The sequence below is a fragment of the Lonchura striata genome, chromosome 3 (assembly GCF_046129695.1).
Source record: "Lonchura striata isolate bLonStr1 chromosome 3, bLonStr1.mat, whole genome shotgun sequence".
NCBI classification, from domain to species: Eukaryota; Metazoa; Chordata; class Aves; order Passeriformes; family Estrildidae; genus Lonchura; species Lonchura striata.
Genome location: NC_134605.1, coordinates 107618699 through 107642541, shown reverse-complemented (window position 1 = coordinate 107642541; position 23843 = coordinate 107618699). Strand labels below are relative to the sequence as shown.

Genomic DNA, 23843 nt, shown 5'->3' with positions numbered 1-23843 from the left:
ATGGATATGCAACAGAGATATAAGCATAAAATGATTCTGAAAGAATATTTGTAGGAGTCTGGTGACTAAAGACAATTATACAAAGTTCCCTAAAGGCAGGCATAAAATGGGAATAGTTTGAGAAAGTGGAGTAGTTGAAAATTTAGGTTGAGCATTAGCAAATCTGATTTGTTACACAGACAGAAGACAAAATTTATTTTCTTCAGTAACAGAAACTTCATGCATTTTAAGACTAGGGAAAAATATTTTCATCAAATGCCAAATCACTGCAACCATTCATTTCTGCAGCAAAATCACATTTCTGAGGTCTAACCTGTACACTACAAAATGAAATCTTAGTCTTAATTTTTTTAATCATATGGTCCATCAAGTTCTGAAGAACTGGCCCAGTGATGAATTGCTTTCCATGTAAAAGAACTGTGTCTTTATTCTTGTATCAAGAGATTTTCCCTGCAGATTCCAGACATGGGGGCCCTATTATGCCATCTCCACCTGCCCTGAACAGTTGTTGAGTGCTACATGAACATCCCATTCCTCCCACTGGACTCTGGTTTTCCAGGCTGTCTTGAAATGGACACTAGGAACAGCTCAGCAGTGCCACAGAGGTGCTGCATACATAATAGACATCTGCATTTTATTGGGTGAGTCCACCCCATATGACAACCAACATCTTCCTGAAGTCGTTCTGCTAACTGATGTCACCTCCCCTTTCTTTCCCTAACAGATTTTCCCATTTCTTCCTCCCATGTTAACAGCAGCAGCACACTGGGAATTCATATTCATTGTGTTATCTGTTGTGATCTCATTGTTTTTTGTTCTGGGGATACAATTGCTCATCTTGCAAATTTGAATACATTCTTTGTTTCTAGATGCATATTCCAGCACTTAACTGTGATGGAGCACATGTTGACAAAATGAGCTGCTTAACGATGTGCTTGGGCTGCATTTTCATTATTTTTTATCTGCCAAACCTTGCATTATCCAAGAAGTTTACTACTATTGATTTCTTTTTCATTCCAGAACATGGGGAAAGATATTGAATACCATAGAAGAATTTTTTCCAGTTATTTATGTCTTTCCAGCAGGAAGAGTGTGAATTTACTATTTAATATTTCATTATTATATTTAATATGAGCTACAATGATTTAATGTAGTACAAATATGTGCATGTATCAAAATGTTGTGCAAGAGTGAATCAAATTGCCATTATTTAAATAGACTATACCAGCATGGTTTCTTTTCTCCTATAAGCATGGAGATTAAGTTTTAAAAATCAGGTTTATCTAATAAGACATATTTTCCATAATATCATGCACATTTAAACATCAATTTATAGCATAAATTGCACTGATTTTTTTTTGAGATAGATGCTTGCTTTATGGTGTTAAAATGTCTGTTACCATCATATTTTACATTAGGTACATAAAGTTGTTGGAATTTTTGTTCTTAAATTTCTTATCTAACAAAATGTAAGGTTTTATTCCTTTGTGTTTACAATTTAAAAAGTGAAAAGAACTATGGGATGTTGCCCTTCATTTATTTCCTTTCAGCCTGATTTTTTTCCCCTATTTTCTCAGTTTTTTTTTCCTCAGAGGAAAAGTAAAATGAGGTTTTAAATTAGAAAGTAAACAATTTGAAAATTATGAAAACTAGAAAGTTATCCGTTTTTTATTAGTAAATAAATGTTTTCTGCTTGTGAACTACTGACATAATTCTTCACCATTTCGTGTCAATTGAATTTGTGAGAAAATCTCTTTAATTTTTCTGGAACTTGGTGATATTTGAATTGAAAACTTTAAGGTACTTGAACTAATTCAGAGGAGATGGTGGGAAACGCTTCTGGGAAAGCTGGAAGGCACCTCTTTTGAAGAGCACCTGAGGCTGAAGGCTTGCCAAGATGAGCAGTGAACTCCCTTTGCCTGTTTAAGCTGATAGGGGATCAGTTCACTGCTCCACACACTGTGGAGGGAAAAGTGAAAGAACCTGATCTGCAGGTTAAAATCAGCCTCTATTTATCAACAATTTCCATAATGCTTTCACTTTTCCTTACTCATGTCAGTTAAAACAATCTCCTCTGGGAATTAAAAACCTTGCAATGTGCTCCAGGAAAAGACAATGAAAGTGATATTTGTGCCACTGATTGAAGAAATTAGAAGTGTGTTCTTCTTTTCAAATAAACTTTGAGTGAAGTCCATGGAGACTTTCCCAATAACTAAAATATAAGATTTTCTAAAGAATGCATTATTTGTTGTGCATTTGGCAATAGAGTGTCAGGTTCTAGGGAAGTGGAATGCAAACATGACAGGGTCAGGTAGAGGAAGTCACAAAAGACAAGAAAAGGTCTCCCGGATCACTGACAATGTTCTGGAAATTTAAGAACTGACAAGTGTTTTTTTCAGCTTGTAAACAAAACTCCCAAGTGGTTATCAATTTCATTGCTATAAAATGGAACCACATATACAGTTTTTTACTTTAAAAACATTAAATAAATTTATTGACATTTTTGCCTTGTTTTGCCCAGTTTATGCATTTGGTCTTATTTGCCCATACTTGACCACCTTGACTTTACCATCTCCTGACCAATTTTAAACTAATCATAAATTTCTACACCTTTTTTTTTTTTTTTAACACTCCATAAAGGGTTTCTATTACTTTCCCTTCAGGGAAAGAATCAATGTATTAGAGGTCAAAATCCATGTAAGAGGATTTTGAATCTTGCTTCATTAACTGAGTTGTCTGACTCCAAATACCCTAAGAAAGTGTTAGAACATCTCCATCTATGATTATTAAAGCCTTCCTTTCTTCAAGATCCTACCAAGGTCATTCATTTAAAAGCAGGCTAGCTGCATGATAAAGTTCTTGCTGTTTCTCAGCTCTGATGGGAGAGATATTGAAAGTTCACATAGAGGAATACAAAAGGCACTGAGCTGTTCAGAGAGGGACTTTGACAAGGACAGAGGGGAATGGCTTTAAACTGGAACAGGGTGGGGTTAGCTTAGATGGTAGAAATTTTTCCCTGTGATAGTGGTGAGGCCCTGGCACAGGCTGCCCAGAGAATCTGGGGATGCCCCATCCCTGCAAGTGTTAAGGCTGGGTTGGACAGGGCTTGAAGCAACCTGGTCTTAGTGGAAGGTGTCCCTGGCCATAGCAGAGGAATTTGAACTGGATAGTGCTTAAGATTCCTTTCAATCCAAACCATTCTGTGATTCTATGATTCTACTTTTGCAGTAGAAGATGAGGTGAGCCCAGCGGTTACCACTCCAAAAAATGACATCTTTAAATTGACTGGGAGGGATATTTGCACTGGTGGGTTGTTTTCCAAAGTACTCAGCTTTTGCACAGCTCCAACAATTCTGGTAATGCTTTCAAGATAGTAGCTTTGGAGCCTTCTCTTTCAGCTGCTTCTGTAAGAAGAGTGTGCTTTAGATGGGTTTGGCTTTTGTTCTTTGCACAGTTTATTTTTCCAGTGATACCTACTCTAAGCACAAACAGGCTTTTTGTTCCCAAGTCTCCCAGGCTAGTTTTAGAAGGTTTAAATTGCATTAGCAGAGAGCTTTGTGTTAAACAGTTTCCAGTTATGGTAGAAGGACAGAAAGTTTCATTGCTCTGCACTCAGTATGCAGAGCACTTCCTCATCTTCAGCTTCTTGCAACTCTATGTCCTCCTTGCAGGATAATAATTTCTCAAGGTTTACAGCAAAAATATCAGCTAGAAACTTAGAGAAATACATTATTTTTCACCCTCTAGTGCATCACCAGGTGCACTAATCTGCCATTATAAAACAATGCAAGTGCTCCCTCTAGGTTGTAGCTGCAGTTTTGAGTTTCTGCAAAGTTTGCAAAATGCTGTAATACTGAATGGTTTCATGACAATGCTAGCACAGTAATTTTCTTTAAAAGAAGTATATTAACAGCAATGGAGTTCATAACACCAGGAAAAGCTATGGTATTTTACATTTCCAGGGGAAAATTGCATTTGAACACAGACTGGGATATGTTTGTAGGGTAGTGATATCAGGCTGTAAAGGAATGCTTTTCCTCCTTGGACTTTAGGAATATAGATTATGAGCAAAAAAATTCCTAGTGTTGAAATGCCAGGGATGACTGCAGGAAAATGCAAGGACAACATGTCTAGGCACAGCTATGAGTTCTCAGGGAACTCAGAATGATTTTAGAGACTGCTGAGCCACATAATGTGGCCATTGCATTCACCAGTGAAATTCAGCCAGGTCTGGGTAAAAACCAGCATCTGCTTCCCAGAGCAGCACCTGCACAGTGCTTGGATCCAGGCAGGGCTCACAGCACTGCATCTGACCTGCACAGCAGCGGGAATTGGAGGAAGAGACAAATGTAATTATCCTCACTGAAAACCAGCCAAGACAGTGAGGACAGTATGCTCACTCTTGCAGAACAAAAACCAAAGAGCATTTTTCGTGATCCAGAGCTGCAAAGGCCTGAGGTTTTTATCTCATTCAGCCCTGTGTCTGCATCTTCAGCTGCAGAGGCTCTCCCTGCCACTCTGGGCATCCCAAACAGCATCTCCTTCCTCGTCTCACCATGAGACAAGTGGATGGAACATGACCTGTTTGTACACTTCCAGCAGGACTAACACATGGAAAGTCAGCTGTCATACCTGGGAATACTTTCCCTGAAGGCCAGGAACACTGGCACATGATGGTGGCATGAATAGCACGAGCTGCTGCTGTCATGTGTTCCTGCTCATAGAGCAGTGAACCCTGAGCCAGTGTAGGTCCTGCATGCTGGAAGTGACTGCAGGCAGTCATCCCACCAGAGAGGAAAAGTCACTTCATGGGAAGGAAATGGAGTGAAAAAGGATCAGGAATGGAAAGAAAAAACTGAATTATTAAAAGTTCAACTAGGTAGTGGCTGCACAAAAGACATATAAATGATACAATATTGAGTAAAGTCTTTTTAGTTAATTTAGTATTTGCAATAGACTTCTTAAGCTTTTGATTCTATGCAAAGTTTTTAACATTGCACATGAATATAGCAGAAAAATATTGATTTAGAGCATTTGACAAATAGTCTGTTGAGTATCCCTTTTTGAACTCTTCAGGGGAAAATCATCAGACTAAAAGAAGGCAGCTATGGGAAAATTTCTTCAAAAGTGAAATTTCTTTGTATCAATTTTTGAACCAGGTTTTTAGAATGGTCATTACTTTTTATGCGTCTTCCTTATGGTTATGGTTTAAAGTTGCAATATTATTCAAAATAATGAAGATGTTTTAGCTAGCTGTGTAAAAATCCAACCTTTTCTTCATCACGCTGAATTTTTGAGCCTCAGCCATATCTCACAGCAGTGAATTCCAGGGATGATTTGCACACAAAATGTATTACAGGTGAAAAACAGATACATTTGCTGGCTTTAGTTTTTGCTCAAAACCCAGAGGCACGATTTTGTATTTCCCTGAAGGGGACCATGATGTCTAAGACAAGTAGACAGCCTGCTTCTTGGAGCCTAGAACATTAAGTTTATGCTGCCTTGAGTAATAGAGCCCACCTTTCCTTTCCAGATCAGAAGAAACAGCAGGGCAAGACTGAATATTTCCCCAACACACCAAAGAACACAGGACACATCCTCAGCCTATCCCACATCTGCTCTTTCCTGCACATCCACCATTCTGCAGAGACCAGAAGTCATCACTGACCTTCCTGTGTGTATGGAGCTCACAGGAAAGTGTGAACTAATAGTAAAATATCTGTGAGAAAAAGATCTGGCAGGAAATTTTATCCAAATTGAAATAAGCCCTACGTATAAACTATCATAAAAGTATTTGCATATACATAGTTACTGTGAAAAATTACACTCCAAAGTTGAGCCAGACAGACCCTGGAGTTTATAGGTGCAAATTGCAGCAGTGGAAAGTTAAGAAATACCTTTATAAATGTATGGCTTTTTAAGCCCTGGAACAAGCTGTTGAAGCAGGTTGTGGAATTGCTATTGGTGCTATTTGAAGCTGGATTTGTCAGTGCTCTATTAAGGATGATATACATGGAGCTAAATAATTTTTGCCATGAGCTAGCTCCTTTCCATCCCAAATTAGCCAAAGGTAAATGTGATGTGCATCGATACATACTAAACACAAGGAATGAAACTCCTGCTTTAATGAGATCAACACACAGAAAATGTGCATCCAATAAAGAACCTTAAATAATCCAGTTGCAGGAATGAACATTGCCATGAAAAGGTAGAAAAATGAATGTAAGAATTGTTCAGACAAACGTGTGAAGCATCTAAAGAGGAAATATCCTCTATCAGAACTGAATTGGTGAATTGATTGAGTAGTAATCATATATTTGAAGTGCAAAAGCAAATAATTCTTCTTAGCCTTTGACTTTTTAGCTTAAATCATGGTCTCTTATCAATTCACTTTTTCCAAAAGATTTTGGAAATGCTTGCAGCAAATTAGAAGCAGTTCAAATGACATCTACCACCCTGTTAGCTGCAGGTGGAGAGCTGAGGAAAATGTTTTAATAATACTAACAACAAAAACAGACAACATGTTTTTGAGACTTATTTTGGGACAAATGGGTTAATTGAGTTCCAGCTAGAGACAAAAGAAGCCAGACTTTGCTTGCCTTTTCTCAAGCAACAAACACAGAAAATGTATTTTGTATTTTCTCTGTCATTACAGATCTGGCAGTGATGGTCTGTGCTTCAGCAGTGATCCATGGGTGAATCCTTCAACCTGTGCTGAGCCTCAGAACCACTGACCTGCAGCCCTGGAGTCCCACCATCCCTGAAGGATGACATTTGGGTTGATAAGAGACCTTCTGAAGAGTCTCTACAGGAAAAGAAGGGCTAGAATTCCATCTCTAAGGGATTCAAGGCAGTTGCATATCTGTTGTATCCATGTGTCTATGTCTTAGAACTTATGTATATAACAGAATCACAGAATCACAGAATCACAGAATCACAGAGTCAATTAGGTTGGAAAAGACCTCTGAGATTATTGAGTCCAGCCTGTGACTCAACGCCACCATGTCGAGTAGACCTGCATGTCTCATCCAGTTATTCTTCAAACACCTCCAGGATGGTGACTCTACCACCTCTTGTGCAGCCTGTTCCAATGTTTAATCACCCTTTCTGTGAAGAAATTTGTTCTCATGCCCAAACCAAATGTCCAACCTAAATGAGATCAACACACAGAAAAAGTGCATCTAATAAAGAGCCTTAAATAACTCAGTCTAGGAATGAGCCTATTTTACCACCCGAAAACCGCAAAACCTCAGGTGCCAAAGCCTAAGAAGTCACCCTTTTTCAGAGATGGAGAAAACCTTCCAGAGATTAACACAGCTCATCCCAAACATCTACTAAGCAATTTTCCAAATACATCTGGGCTTTCCTATTTCTCTCTATTGCCTGCAAAGGAAATTGAAATTAAGGGGGGAACATTTGGGATACCTGGACTGGGTGCTACAAACCCTGCTGCTGGGACTGAGGCTGGCTGGGCTGCTTTGTGCATCCTTTCTGCTGGGTGTGAGAAGGCCCAAAGGACTGGCTCAGAGATAATCTCCCCTCATGTTTGAGGAAAGGACAGTCTCAGACCAGTTGCCTCTCACTAACCATCACCACTTCAGGACATAGCTGCAGGACAAGGCTGCATGGTCAAAGTGCAGCAGATTATCCCAGAAAGGCTTTAGTCTTCTACTCAAATTCCAGGAAAGATTGTTCTTGGGTGAAATTTCTTTCCTATAGAAATGAAAAAATCCCACCTACTGCAACTAGAAATATACTTGTCAGGAAATACAACATGTCATGGGGAAATCAACTTTACAAATATACAAATATGGCAAATTTCTAAACCATTCGTATGAATTATTTGTGTTAGATGCATGTCCAAATAAGTAATCTTAAACATTTAAACATTTTTAAGTGTTGCAATTTCTTTCTCTGTTGATCTTTTCATTTTTTTCTTTTTGTTCCCATTTTCCTCTGTAAAAGTCAATAACAGAAACTTTATAATTAAGGACAAGGTACTTCCAAGCCCTTAAACATCTGCTGAATGAGTGGAGAAATGAACTGCTGTAACACCTAAATATCAGATTCACAGAATTTCTAAGGCATGGAGGGGTGGGGATTTATGTCAGGAGGTCTCTTTTCTCTAAAGGCTTGCTCTCTTGCTCCTCACCCAAATAGGAGGTGATGGTGCAACATGAGATTCATATGGCATTTGCTTTACTGCTGCATCAAAATGACAATCCCATAGTCTGATTCACTCTTGAAATGTTTCTGTCACATTTGTAATCAGAGTCCATTGCTTGAAGCAAAGGTTAGAATACTGTGATACTTCATGTTCAGGTAAACCAGTGACAGCCTCTACTTTGGCTCTCACATTTGTCTTCTGAGGTTTGAAAAAAAAAATCTCATCTGAACTAGGACTTTTTTTTCTGCAATTTCCCATGACTCTGCTGCTAATATAATACTGTGACATCTCAAATTTACTGAAAGATGATCACCAGTCATTATTTCAACAACTGCCATCTGAAAGAGGTTAGATTGCTTCCATCTGAAATGCTAATAACTGCCTGGAGTCTTGTCTGCTATTGCCTTGATTCCTCCTTCCATCTGAACAACTCTGGGGAAGGAATAATGGGAAATTTTAACAGAATTCTGCACTGAAAGTACAATCTCTGCCATCCATCTTGAGCTCATAAAACAGGCATGGGGCTACTGCTGGATACAGGTAGCCTATTGGATCTTAAAGTTTTTGTGTCTCTTTGTTACATCTCTACCAGCAGTGTGGTTACTGGCAGGAGTGGCAGCAATACTGCAGTGTGTGGTAGGGCACTCAGTGAAATTAATGTTCTCTAAAGTGTCAGCTACAAACAGATGCTCCCACAGATATCCTATGGACTTCATTGTCTGGCCTTACAAATGACAGGAAATATTTCTCACATCCACTGTGGATTCAGCCTTATAAGAAACACATACACTTTACAGTACAAAAAGCATAATTACACTATAATTATACTGTAGGTAGTTTTTTATCATAAGATTTCCACTAATCTATATAATGAAGTACTTAATGGACTGGCCAAAAATAATTGCAATGTAAAATGATGTAATTGTTACACCTGCATTTAAAAATACACAGTTGGGACCTCAGCTGAGTTAAATCATTATCTCCCTGATGATATCAGTCTGGTTCCTGTGCATTAAAAAGCAGATCATGGGAGCAATAATATCTCAATTATGTAGTTAACCTTCTGGTTATATTAATTAGTGATGATTAGGCATGGGAAACCATAATTATGTCACATACATAACACCCCTTTGAAATTGCATATGAATCTAAACACAAAAGGTAGATAAGAACATCTAACCAGGGCTAGAACAAATCTGAAATTTAGTTATATGACTCTCTATCCTCTGTCTGAAACACAGCCTGTCATGACAGCTCTGCTGATATTAAATTTGTAGAAGAAACTGCAAGTTTTATTTGTCCCAGAAGATAAATTCCAGGTAGAACAGTCTCATATTCTAATTTCACATGCAGATTATTAAATTCTGAGTGAAAAAAAGACAAAACATTTAGACCCAATTCAGTTAATAAACAAGGAAGCTCTGAAACTAAAGAAGCACCTTTAACTCACAGCATTTATCCATTTGTCTGGGGTATGAACAGCTAAAAATCAGCCTCCCTTGCTCCTGTTTGCAGGAGATCCTGGCAGCCAGAGAATTATTTGCAGGAGAACTTCCCAAAGGGTTTCTCCTGAATGGCTGAACAAATGCAGTGGGAGACACAGTACTGAGAAAACTGAAAACTTCTTCCACAGGAGCTGTCTGAGGAAACTGTGGCTGGGAAGAGGGAGCCAGAGCAAACAGGATTTTCCACCACTGTCCTCATGCCTAACTTAAGACTGAAATTTTTCACCCTCAAGGATAAAGAAAAGCCAATCTGAGCTAACACTCTTCCCCGAGTTCAGCAGAGATGTGCTTTATCCCAGCAGACCATTCCCTCACAGCAGGACTACAGTAAATAATTATGGTGGAGGTCACTCAGTCTAAATTTAGGAAAATATTAAACATTCCACTTTTCTATAGAAGACTTCTGTCGCCTACTGAAACCTACAGAAGCTCTGCACTGCAAGAGGAATTGTGGATCTAAACATCCAGGCTTATTCAGATGGTAGGATCCTGCCACCCTTGCAGGGGGAAAAGGACAAGCCCAGAATATCACAAAATTTCCATTAAAATTAATCCTTTGAAAAGTGAACGCTAGAAGAAACTGCATATTTTTGACCAAACAAATGTACTTTAAATGGATGGGTTGCAAATGTCAGGTTGAAGTGTTCCAAAGTTGGGAGCTGTCAGAATTAATGCTGCCTGTGTACTCTGCATTGTACTTGCAGGGTCTTTGTCACTGTTATTGCCTGGTTTTTTTTTGGTTTTTTTTTTTTTGTTGTTGTTTTGTTGGGTTTTTTGTTTGTTTTTGTTTTTGGTTTTTTTTTTGTTTTGTTTTTTTTTTTTGTTTTTTTGTTTTTTTTTTTTTTTTTTTTTTTTTTTTTTTGTTTTTTTTTTTTTTTAATCTAAGTAACTTGACTTTGAAAGTTTGACTTGCAAATCTGGCATTTGAAGTTCAGGGAAATCCCACCTTGCACACTTTTTGTTCTGTATTCATTCAATTACTATTTGATGTGCTGTTTGCTTTCTGCTCTGCCAGCAGCAAGGGACACTGGTACAACGTGGGCCAGGGTGATTTATTGACCCACAGAATCAACAGTCTTGGGGAGTTCACAGTTTCTGTCCTGGGCTGTCAGATCAGTCCATGGCAGCCCAGTCCAGCAGAAAACCCTGCCCAGCAAGGGCCCAGGTGAGTGAGGCCGTGGGTGTATCCTGGGCAGAGCAAGGTCTCATTAGGTGGCAGTGTCCCTTAAGGGACTAAAGGCACATGGTGCTTTGCAGATTGTAACCCAGTTAGACTTTGGTAAGACATTCTGCCTGTCTTTTCCTCCACTAAACTGTAAAAGTGTTGTCTAATATTTATAAACAGCAGTTCCCAAGCATTGCAAGCTGTTCTGTAATGATATTTTCAATTCAGTCTGAGACTCCTGAATGAAATTTCTGAAGAAGTTACGTAAATGCTTTCTTATTCAACCTGAATTGCATTCAATATAATATTATAGAAACAATCCTTGCAAACATCTCGCTTCAAGAGAGGTTGTTGTTTCTTTTCCTTTTGCTCTTGGCAGTGGCTGTGACAAGAATGACAGAGCAAAACACAACAGAAAGTTATAAATGTTACTTTTCCTAAGACAGCAAACAAAGTCATGAACTACTGAGATGGGAAACTAAGGCACTCTGCTTTCAGAAACTCTGACCTGTGTCTCACCCTGGTGCTGCACAGAAGGTTTAAATTGAGGAGCTCCTTTGGGAGTCACAAGTCTGGCACCTGTCAAGCAAAGACATTGTGCCACCCATCTCTCCAGCCATCTAAAAGAGACACCAACAGAGGAATGCACAATTTAGGAAAGATGCTCTTCATTGCTTCAGGGTTTTTTCACCTTTACTTCAACTTGCTGCACAAGCAAGGCAGTGCCTTCTAGTTCCTCCTTTGGTATGCACCTCCTGACAAACAAGGAAAAGGTGGCCAAAATCTGATAAAAAGCATGACCCCCTCTTCATCCTTTTCTCCATTCTTTGTTTCCTAAACCCACACCCCTCGCACAGGTCAGGATCCATCCATCACAACGTGGCACGTTCTCTGCTGGCTTCCTTCCCTTTCCCCATCTCAGCACTTTCCATCAACTCCTCTGGCACCACAGAACTGTGCACAACATCTGAAGAGCTGGCACAGGGCAGTCCATGTCAGGGCCATTGCCACAGTGCAGATGACTGAATCAGAGGCTTTGGCACAGCCTTGTTTATCACTGTTAATGAGGCTGAACCAAACATGAAATTCCTTGGGGTCTTTTGCCTCACTCCTCTATTTCCTTTCTGGAGACTTGACCAATCCCTCCACTCCACCTCTTCCCACCTCAAGCAGCTGCTCCAGAGATTCTGAGAGCAGGACTGATGAGGTCACAGCTCAGCCCTTTTGTTTAGTGATACAGATGCATTATTAGGGGCTAGATTAAATAGGAGGTTGGGATTGGGGATGCATATACTCACAGGAGTTTTCTCAGGGGAAGATAAGAAAATACGGTCTTTTGGGAGACTGAGGTTTTAAGGAAAGTATAAGACCTTTTTTCAAACTTAGACTCTGGCTTGTGACTTTGCATATTTAGTTGACTCTTACCATAACACAGTAGTCAGTTTGAGGACTAGAAGTATGAACAGGATTTAAGAAATTAGCTGTAAAAATGCAGAGCTCTGGCCACTGGTAAAATTCCCTGACACCAGAATTGAGCATGGAAACCTTTACTTCTGGGCTGTCACCACTGAGATTTTGCACAGAGCTGTCACTGGGGCTCAGACTCATGGTATGGCAAAACTGACAAACTTGGATGTGAGGGCACCAAACAATGCTGAGCTGGGCACCATTCCCTCAGCCTTTCCAATGAAACTTCCCAGCAAACTCATCAACCACATGGATGCCCTGGAAGTGCTTGGACCCAAACAGCACCAGAAAGCAACTGATTAAAAGCAATTCTTCTGCCTAAAGAGCTGGGTATTACATTTTTTCTTTCTTCCACAGCTTCCCCTGTCTGGGTGCAACACAATGGAAATCTGTGCAGCTGATCTGGGATTTCACAAACCAAGGGATTATGTGCCACAGATCCTGACAGGCTCCTGTGCTCACAGCCTGGCAAACACCACAACTGTAATCTCCTCTCTGAGATAAAGTCCATCAATCTTATTACACCAACCTGTCTCACACTGCCCTTCAGGCAGAGCTCAAAGAAAAGCCCTTTTTGGGAAGGATGTTAAAATCTGCCCTTCCTTGGTACCTTCCTGTTTAACTTACTCTTTTGGCTGGCCTCCCATCAAAGTTGGGTCAACACATATCCATTTTGTCTGCTGAGCTGACTAGTTTTCAATAACAATTTCTCTTTCATTCTGTAGCAGAAATCAATAGAACTGCCCCTCTCTCATGTTGGCTGAGATTCCAGGTATGTAATTTTCTTTTTATTGTTGTTACTGCTTTGTTTTGTTTCCATTTTTCTTTCTTTTTTTTTTCCTTTTTTAATTTTTTTTTTTTTTTGGCAAGGCACAGACCAATTTAGAAAGATGAAAATGACTTAGAATTTCACTCAAAGTAAAATCTGCACTTTATAACCCAGGATGCAATTTACAATTCTGTCATTAAACTCTGTTAATCCTATTATTATGAAGATAAATAATTACCCATAGCGAAGAAAGGGATTCCCAACAGAGTAGAATTATATTTTCCATCAGTAATGAAAAATATCCCTGCCGCAGTGACACTGGAAATACAGATAGTGAGCACTCCCAGGAGTCCCAGGAAAGGTTTGCTACGCAGGCAGTCCTTCATGGAGCTCGAGAGGGTAGCAGTCAGGAGAATCAGCATCAGGCTCACCAAAATCTTGCCCCTGGCCAAGAGACTGGTCTGGTGGAAGTCCTTCCAGAGGCTGAAGGATGCTAGTGAGTAGAGCTGCAGATCCTGGTGATCCAGCTGCATCTTGTGCATCAGTTTACAGAATTCGCTCTCCCACTTCTCCCCAATGAGGTCCTGGGTGACAGAGCCATACGTTTGGAGGTAGTAAGTGATTTGGATGGCTCTGGCTGATTTGACTCTCTGGTCCTTGCTGTTTGGCACTTCCATTACCCCTCCAAGCTGGTGGCCAATGAAACTGCTCCTTCCATCCTGGGAGAGAAAGCAGAAAAATGAGCGTGTGGTTATCGTGCTTACGACGTGGTGCAGAGAGACTCTGTCTCCTCTCACAGACAAGCCAAGAGTTGTGCTCAGACACCACTGCACTCAACAGGAGCCTTGCCATCCCCCTCGCTGGCCTTTGGGATCTGTCCCTGCTCCCTGCCACAACTCTGTCTTACCCATTATAGGCTCATTTGCATTTCTGTGCTGCAGTTCAGGGACTGCTCAGATACTCATTGCAGACTCAGGGATTCCCAGATATCCAGGACCAAAATGTTGCATGCAAACTCCTCACCCCATGGGAGAGGATAACCTTCTACATTTAACTAATGGACAATGACAAATTTCAAATTACTACAAAAAGTTTGAGATGAAGATTAATTTCTAGATGATTTGTGATTTCTTGACACTTTGGAAATGATTTTTAGAAGCTGGAAATGTACATAAAATGAATCCTGATTCCTCAGGATACAGACGGATCCACAAAGTTTAATAGCTATTCCATCTCCAGAAACATATAATTAAAATAAGAATTTTGAATTGTTAATTTGAGATTTCACTGATCTATACCAATGGCACAGAGAAAATAATCTACCTTAAACCTAAATTTAACCAGGATTTGGTTTTTTTATACATTTCAAGAGTATAAACCTTACTTTGGTCTCCCTCACTTTGGTAAATGCTAGGACATAGAAACCTCCATGACAATCAGTAAAGGACACATCAAGTCGACTCAGTCTCTGTTAACAAGACCAGACCTTTTTTTTTTTTCTGTAAAGTTATCTGGCCCCATTTAAATACTTCTTTAGGGTTATTTTTTCTTTTGTTGCTGTAAGGATTTAATAAAAAAGGTTCTATAAGAAAGATCCTCTCTCTTTAGCCACTGGTAGTAGGATAACTGTATGTGCCCCTTCCAAGACAGAAGAAGTCTGTGTGGATTTAGAAGACCAAATACAGTTGCAAACTGAGGAATAAGGGTCAATGACACAATTGTCCCAGCACAAGTTATCTCTTTCATCAAATAAATTCACATCCAGGGATTGTCTTTAGCACACCAAATAATATTTTGCTTTCTCCCCAACAAAAATTGGATTAAAAGTTTTCAAATTTATTCATCTTGTATTTAATAAAACCATAAAATTATCAAGGCAGTTAATGTCTAAGCTACCTAGCAGCAGTGAGCTCATATGAGCATTCTTTGCCTAGACACGCTACTAGAATGAGCTGACAGCTTGAATTTGGGAAGGGCTCTGCCCTCCACACACACACACAGAAGCAATCATGCAAAAGGTCAGAACCATTTGGGGGAGACACTTTAACATGTATTACACCCAGGGTTACCCGTTTCTAGAAGCACCTGTGCTGCATGCAGGTCATTATCTGAAATTGCCAGACCTGCTCATAGCAATGATTCCCATTCTAAGGAAAAATCAGTGAAATGAGGCTTTATAAAATTTAGATGTCTTCCAGCATGTTGACTCATAGAGCAAATAAATATCAGAAATTGGGAGACAGTGTTTAAAATGTTTTATGGACTCACCTTGCCTTCAATCAGGTATGTAAAGGAGATAATCCTGCCAGAGAGATTTCTACCTATGCCTACTTTCAGGCAGGAGCTCACACTGTTCCCAGCTTTGCCTGCCACGGCCCAGGGAACGTGACAAAGTGCTTTTCACAAGCTCATATTTTCCCCTATTCCCAGTTGTTATTTCCCACCAAAATAGTGGCTTCTGGCAAGGATATCCTGGCACGAGCTGACACAAAAGGTGAACTGCAGTTAAGTGCCAGCTTCCAAAATCACCTGGAGCCTCATTGCAAATGTCACATAAGCAGAGAAAGCTATCACAGAGGGGCAGCTGCTGCTGTTCAAACTCAAAAAAATCCTCATCCCCAGCATTTAACATTCCAATCCTGCTTGGATTTTTAATTTCTACTCTTTCTAAGGAGAGGTCACACCTAACATTTGAACGCTCACAAAAAGTGCATTTCCAAGCTGGTAATTAAGGCTTGAGCAATGCAGTCCTGGCTCACATCGGATGCAACTTTGCAGCTAAAAATCCCCACTCGGCACCGCCTTGAAATTTTGGAGAGAAATTTCACATTTCCTCAGTGTCTGGGCAGAGCTGACATTCAGAGGCTTGCAGGCGCTGCAGGATTCTGTAGCAGCGCAGCTCCCAGCCCAGGCAGAGCTCTGTAATTCAGGTTTCATTGATTCACTATGCAGCAGGCACGGCAAGGTTATGGGGAACTTTGTGATGACCATCTGCCTTCCCCTGCGAAGGGAGCAGCGAGCGACGGCAACATTTCAAAGGAGGCGGCAGAGCAGGCACAAATAAGTCATGTTCTGCCGTATCTCCCGTGAAACACCAGATAACAGCTATTTTTCACACTGATGTACAATAGGGCACCCAGCTCATATGTCAGCAAAATGGAGAGTAAGCTTTCAGATGGAATCGAGGAAATCACGGGCACTAGATTGCTGTGAGGATATTTTGTCTGTTCCCTTCTTTCTGGAGGCAAACTCTTTCCTATCTAAGCAAGGATTTTGCCTTTGCTCCAGTTTAATAAGAATGTGGCACCACTCCACCTGTGGCACTAGAAGGCTTTTCTCTGATACAACCCTTGGAGAATAACAGAATCATAGAACAGCTTGGATTGGAAGAGACCTTAAAAATCCTCTCTTTCCAAGCCCCTGCCATGGGCAGGGACACCTTTCACTAGTCCAGATTGCTACAGACCCTGTCCAACCTGTCCTTGAACATGTCCAGAGGTGGGGCAGACACAGCTTCTCTGCAGTGGTTACAATCTTAGAGAGGAAAGCAGATGAAATATGGGGGGAAAAGTCTTTCATTCACCCCATTTTATGGATGACAAATTATGCGTAGAAAAATGGAGACCCACTTCTGCCAACATGAATTTCAGCACCTCCCAGAGTCCAACACAGGGACCTACCTGTTCTTGGAGTCTCATGGGAGCTTCAGAGGAGTTATTCACTGCCCCAAGTTCTCTGCTGTCCTCCAGGACCAATTTAGTAAAAGAACAAGTCACAGAGGGCTAAACTCCTTTACTAAGCCTAAGGTCTGGGAAACAAAATGTGGCCACAATGACTTGTGTAAGTGATGCCTGAAGAACCAGGCAGGTTTTGAATAAGATTCTACATAGTTCTTCATGAAAAAGGTGCTTTCTGCTAATAATTACTGCATCCTTCCTGGCAAATGCCCACACACTGCTCAATTTAATAACATATTTTTATGTTTCAGACTACAGACCCCTTACACTTTTTAACCTACATCTGCTGCTACTCTCTGATACTATATACAGAAAAACACCCCCCCCCCCCCCCCAAATAAGTAATAGTAGTAGTTATTGGTTGTACATGATTTTCTACCCATGTAGGATGTACAACAGAAGATGCTAATTGACTTTAGCAAGGTCACTTGCATGGTTGGAATCTTGTTGCAAATCCCCGGTCTGTGTCTATGTGTTTCTCTTTTCTTTCCTTTTTTTTTTTTATGTCTGATGAACTGTTAACAGTGTCTGTTCTTCCAGATTCTGATGGCAGATAATTCGCTCCAGACCTGAGCATCTTTAAAGATGCAAAGAAACATAAATCACCTGCTGGGGTGTGTGATATTTCATCTAAAACAGGGGGTAAGCAAAATTCTTTGCTTCAATGGACATTATTAAATTGTTTTTTGTGTCCTCCCTTCTCTTTTTCTGGTTGTCCCAAAGCCATTTGATATATTTAGGCTCTGAAAGGGAGAAGAATGAGGACTAAGATGACAGGCATGAACAGCTTCACCTTCCTGTTCCCCCAGCACGATGGACTTTGCCACTCGTGTCTATGCTGACCTTGCTTGTGGTTGAAAATCCAAACTCCTTGTTTGTTCAGCAGTAAGATTCACTAATTGTGAATGAATGGGTACAGAATAAACCGTTCTATGTTTCAGGCTGGAAACTTATCTGTAAAGGATGCTTGGACCCTTAATTTTCCAGGAAGATATGTAAGTGGCATGGGAAGTTTGACTTGCCCCAGCGCTGAGGACCTCTCAGGTTAAAGGAAACTCACTGCTCCTACTGAGCTAAATATCTTCTGCTAGTGATAATAGTAGCAGGCACAGATCCTCCCAGCATGCAGCCCAGAGGGACACTAGAAATACTACCTCACTACTAAAATTACCTGTGGCCTTTTTTTTTGTTTCTTAATATTTTCAGTGCAGCTGCTGCAGGCCCAGCTCCTGCTGGGGGTTCTGTGTGGTCACCGCAGCAGCAGCCGCCCTCGACAGGGCCTTACCCTCTGCTGGGGTGTTTTATTTGTCCAAAATCACTCTAAGTTAGGAAGAAAGCAGGGCTCTAGTCAGTGCAGAGAATGGCAGGGAGCTGTGGGGACTGGCACTGAGGGACAGGGATTAGCGGTGGGCCTGGCAGTGGTAACTCAATGGTTGGGCTACATCATCTTGGAGGTCTTTTTTGAACATGAATTACTATATCATTCAGCTCTGCTTCATATGCATCAGCCTCCTCTGGCTTTCCTCTCACAGGAAAAAGGGAGGGTTGGAGGCATTTTTGAGAGGGCATGGCTCCTGCCTTCTTAGCACCTCACTCAGCAGAGGTTGGGCTGGCAAGGGTTCTAAAACTCTTTTCAGATCCCTAGCAATGGGAAAGGAGCCCTTGTTCCCAACTGCTTGATCACTCTCATTCAAGTACACCTACAGGACCTTAGCCAGAAAACTTATTTCTATTTTTATTTTTCTTTAACTGCTTCTTCTCATCAACTAGAGTGATAGATCATTATAGCTGCATCATAGAAATGTTAGGATAAAGCATGCCATCCTGCTTGCATGCTATTTTATCTTAAAAGCTTAAACTGTTCAACAAAGGGCAACCAGGAATGTCTGCTGAAATACATTGTGTGATAAACATCCTAATGAAATCAATGTAGTTGTTTCTCCCTCTGATAAGGACATTCCTACTCCACTGTAGGTCATAGAAAGTATTATGCTAAAAACCACAGAAGTTAGGATGAAGCAAGCTGCTTTTCAGCCAGCTGCAAGTTTTCAAGGTAAAAAAAGTAATAAAAAATTTAAGTCCCCTTTCATTTAGGGTTGAACATTTTGGGCTGCTCATGTTCCTTTCAGCCTCACTGTAAAACTTTGGAGAAAGGTTTTTTCTCCTCAATCAAACTGGTTCTTCTGTCCCTGTCCCTAGTACAGTTATGCATAGAGATCTTGTAGCAGTCAATCTCTGTTACACAGCCACCCATTACCAAAAATTCTTGCAGCATTCCTTTCCAGAACAAAGCACGTAATGCTGATTCATGTCAGCATTTTCCCCCACATTTTTATGTAGCAGTTTTCAGTTTTCCTGTCCTTGCAGCTGTGTAGGTGCTCCTGCACTGTTTGCTCTACAGCTGCTCTGTATGGATGAAGGATGGAGGGAGCATCCAGAGCAGGTGAACACTGAGGGCAGCACATTTGATGTAGAGCTGCACCTTGTCTGGCTGGGAACAGGGACAGAGCCATGGCTAAGGAGTCTGTTCACACCGCAAAAACTAATTCTATGATAGTGGCCATGAAAAGTTATCCAGGAAATAATTGTCTAACTCTCTGCTGCAATAAAGAAGAATTCTTTAATTTCCAGCTACCTAGCAATGATGAAGCTCAGCTCACCAGCTAACCAAGCAAATTTGGTTTATGGTCACTGTGAAGAGTCAGGCACATCTAAAAGACTCCATCCTGAGGTACAGGTCAAAAGCAGATTTGTTCTCTGCAGTTCTCAGCCCATTTCTCTGCCCTTAAAGCAGAGGCATGAGATTACTTAAGACTTGACCCCAGATTTTATCATGCTAAAAATGCCTGATCTGCCTTGTCATTCCTGGCTCATGCTGGCCCCTTCACAGACGTGTCCTGCTGGTTAATAAAACCACAGCCCTTCAGCCTCTTCCCAGGGAAATCATGGGATTCTAGGGTGATTTTTAAGTAAAGAAAGAAGTACACAGAGCACCCAAAAGGGAACCAGAACCATCTGATACTCTTTCTGATGACTCTGGGCCTGTACCCCTACCATCAACAGCTTTGGGTTTCTAGATTTTGATAAAAGAAGCAAGAACAGATTAAAAGGGACATATATTGTAGTATTAATAACAGAGAATAAAAGAAATTCCCTAGAATTAAATCAAATTATGGAAGAATTCATAAGAGTGCAATAACAAAGTGTGACTGACATTAGAGAACTCTTCTCTTTGAAAGAGCTTCTGGCAGTGCTGTTTCTGAGTGGTGCTCCTCACTTTGTTCCTTCAGCATCACCCTGTCAGGTTTTCTGAGAACCATAGTGTGGTCAGGGTTGGAAGGGACCTTTGAAGGTCACCTGGTCCAACCCCTGAAATGAGCAGGAACACCTTCATCTAGATCAGGTTGCTCAGCCACATCTAACCTGGACATGAATGTTCCCAGGAGTGGGGCATCCACCATCTCTTTGGACAAGCTGTCCCTGTGTCCCATCACCCTCAATGGGCATCTCTGTCGAGACAAGGGAAGGACAGAAAGGAAGGAAAAAAGGCTCTAACTTCATCTTCTGTTTCCCTTGCACATCTCTCTGGGAAGAAAATACAAGATAATCTCTCTCCCTCCTACACCAGCCTCACTCCACTTCCCTCCTAGACTATATTTCATCTTTACATCCTTTGCAACCCCTCTTCAGTCTTTGTCCTATCTTCAAGATCTTTGTTTCTCAACTGATCCCTTCACCCACAAGGTCAGATTCCAATTCAGTCCATCTCAGATCCCATCCCAGTTCCTTTTGGAAAAGAGGAATAGATTAACTGTCCCACAGAGCTTTGTCCCCAGCTGTCCTGAGCAGCACCTGTGCACCCAAGGACACAGTGGTGTCCTTGAAGCTGATGAGCAATACCCACATGGGCTGGGATCATTCATCTCCCTAGGTGGGAAGGGTGCTGGAAGATGGGAGAGTCACAGACAGCACAAAGAGAACTGCAAGCACCGGAGGATAATTTTGGGCTACAGCTGTTGTCTCTGCCTTTTTCTTCTCTGCCCTCCATCAGGAGCAGGACACAGGCACAGCAGTGAAGCAGCTTTGGCACAGACAGTTCAGGCAGGTGAGCTGCACCTCAGCACCCCAGTCCCACGAGATGGGTGCAGGGGTGAAGGGCACAGCTTTCCTTGGATGCCCAGCAGCCTGGGGAGCTGGGATAGCTCACTCAGGAGGAAGGTGGGTGGCTCAGGAAACCTTGTAGGTGACACAAGTTCACCTTCCAAAGGTGATCCATGTCAGCAGGACCTCAGAAATTGTAGGTTACCCTGGGGGTGTGAATCTACCAGGTAAGGTATTAAAACATGACTGTCCTCTTGTTTCCAGCAGGCACAGAGCTCCTGCTCCCTCCTCACCATTCACTGTCCCTTGGAGGGATCCTGCCCTGCCTAGGATCACAGAACCTTGGCACCAGCCTCTGCTTTTCACAGCCTGTCCCTGCCAGTGGAGGAACCACAGAGCAAAGAAATGGCTGCACTGACCCCTAAATCCTCCAGGAAGAAGGAAGATGGTAAAAGTAGTCAGTGCAGGTCAGAACTTTTTCAAGGAGATGCCAGGTGGGGGCAAATCCAAGCTCCTGCATTGCCTGCTAGAGCTGTGACTCTCCACCTATGCAAACTGCAAAAACATTTATGCCTCTGCGAGTTGCTAAGCCATGAAAACTGCCCAGGTACAACTGAAAAAAAGAAAAAGGTGCTGGTCTCTGTGGTCTTGCCCACAGCTACTCTTCATCCCAAAAAATTTTGTTTGCGCCAAGGAGAAACACAGGAATGAATCATTGACAGCAGTGCCTTGAGGGAATTGTGTAAAACACCAATATTTGGATATATACAGTTAAACACTCTCACTGGCATATGCAGTAATGTGTTTGAAGAATGGAAACTGTCTCTCATGTTTGGCAGCCTCAATGAATCTATATCATGAGTACTTTTAATGAATGAACACTCTATATTCATTCTGATTTCCTCCACAGCTTAAGTGCAATATTAAAAATGTTCAAAGGAAAGGAAGAAAATTGCAACAAATGTTAAAAATATTAGAGTGTTTTTTCAGCACAGACCAGTGGCCCATCTAGCCCAGTTTTCACTCTCTGTCCATTTCTAAACTATGGTGCACCAAGACAGTGTCTTCCATGACACAGATGGAAGATGTCCTTTGGAGTCTCAGAGTATTGTTGATTTTCTAGCTCTTTAATAAAAAACAAAATAAATTAAATTAGCTGCTTGGGAGGAGGAGGAAGAATAGAACAGTTCAATTTTTATTTTAATAGACAAATCTTTCTCCTAAATGCAATGATTTGAATTATATTAGCAACAAAAAGTAAGTGAATTAATGAATAAAAACTATCTTTGTACCCCAGTGAAATTCAACAGTTTTGTTATCTCAAGAGGGTCATGCTTTTCTCCCAGTGGAGTAAGCAGGACAACATTTAACCAAAATTCTTTCTATCTCTTGAGAATATTTAATCTTAAGATTTCTTGAGGTCTATGGAGATATAGGTTAAACAAGATCCTAAATACTAAATTTAAAAAGACAGCAGAATGCACAAAAAAAATTACGGAAAGTCTTCTTTCCATATCAGTAAAAGCAAAAGGCATAAAACTGCTTGAAAAAGTTCATCCCACACTCCATAAGCCCAAACTAAAGAGATTTGGGTGACTGGGGATGGGACCCAGTGGCTGTCAGGAGATTCTAAAGAGGGGACAGAGATTTTCACTGACATATTTGTGGGCCCTCTTGCTTTGTGAGCATCCCACTGTGTGACTCTTCTAATTGCTTTCCTTACACCACATGAAATCCAATACACAGAAGAAATAGGAAGCAAATCTGCCAGAAAGTGAAAAGGATTGGATTTGCCTGGTTTTATTACTTCATTTAAAGGAAATGTTAAAAAAACAAACAACAGAGAATAAAAAGTGAGCAGTAAAGCAGATCCACAGGAATCGTTTAAGCCTTTACAATCTGAAGTTTCAATAATGACACAGAAAAGGGTGCTTTTCTCTTTTTAAATTATGTTTTATGTTGGCAAACATCTCTTTAATTTTATCTGTCTCTGCTCATCTTGTTTTCTCCAGGGACCAGCAGCCAAAGTACTGAAACACTGCAAAAATATTCTATCAAAGGCAGGAAGAAAAGAAGTAACTGAGAATCAGACAGACTCAAGTGTGATGTGGCAAGATTTTGAGTCTAGAATGGTTTTGAGGTTAATTTACAGGTAACTGGATTAGCTAAGCCCAGGCTTTGAATATGAGATGCTGCTGTGCTCTTATCCAAGTCCTAGCAGGGACTTATATTCTCACAATGCTCAGTAAGATAAAACAAGACACTGCACAAAGCAGATACAGTTGAGGACACTTAACACTTCTAGCTGAAAATTCCTCTTTTCTAAGAGATAATTAATCAGTTTTCCCTCTTTTTTTATTATTCTCAAATTTGGCATCGTGCAGCAATTTCTCTTCCATGAAGCATCCCTCCCTTCTCTCCAGCACACACTGGGTTTTAATGAGTTTGGCCATTTGTTAGCTGGAGAGAGCCAAAAAAATGTCTGCTTTCAGATGCTTTCCTTTTTTATTCTTTTTTCCTTTTTCTCATGGTGCTGGATGAGGCTCTGGGAAGGGGGAGAGGGAATGAGGCATTTAAGTAGGCCTTGGTTTATGCATTAAAACCTAACTAAAGCTGGGGTTCTGCTGACCCAGGGTACTTTTAATTCAGTACATTCATAGAGATTTTTGACACCCCCATTTGAACATCAGCAGGTAGCTTTTATATTTGTGAATTTTGTCTCAAGATCACCTTGTAATGTACTCCTTTCATGGTAAAATCTTGTGTTAGTAGCCCACAGAGATGAAGGTGTTGTCATGTGCAATCCTCTCACAAGTCTTTAATTCTTATCCCAGTTAAAAAAATTTAAAGTCCACGACATCATGGCATGGAATACCACATCATTCCATGGCATCATGTGGAATTGTTCAAAAATATTCAGGTGTGGTGTCTG

The 23843-nt window shown here is 40.9% G+C and overlaps 1 protein-coding gene across 2 annotated transcripts in view; it reads right to left on the bottom strand.

Moving 5' to 3' along the window:
- The window catches only part of PTCHD4 (patched domain containing 4), an 83161-nt gene that overhangs the window by 44516 nt on the left and 14802 nt on the right, over positions 1 to 23843 (bottom strand). For both annotated transcript variants that reach the window (XM_021529768.3, XM_021529769.3), the window contains exon 2: positions 13312 to 13792. In XM_021529768.3, the coding sequence (XP_021385443.1) occupies positions 13312 to 13792 (481 nt within the window). The remainder of the gene's footprint in view (positions 1 to 13311; positions 13793 to 23843) is intronic.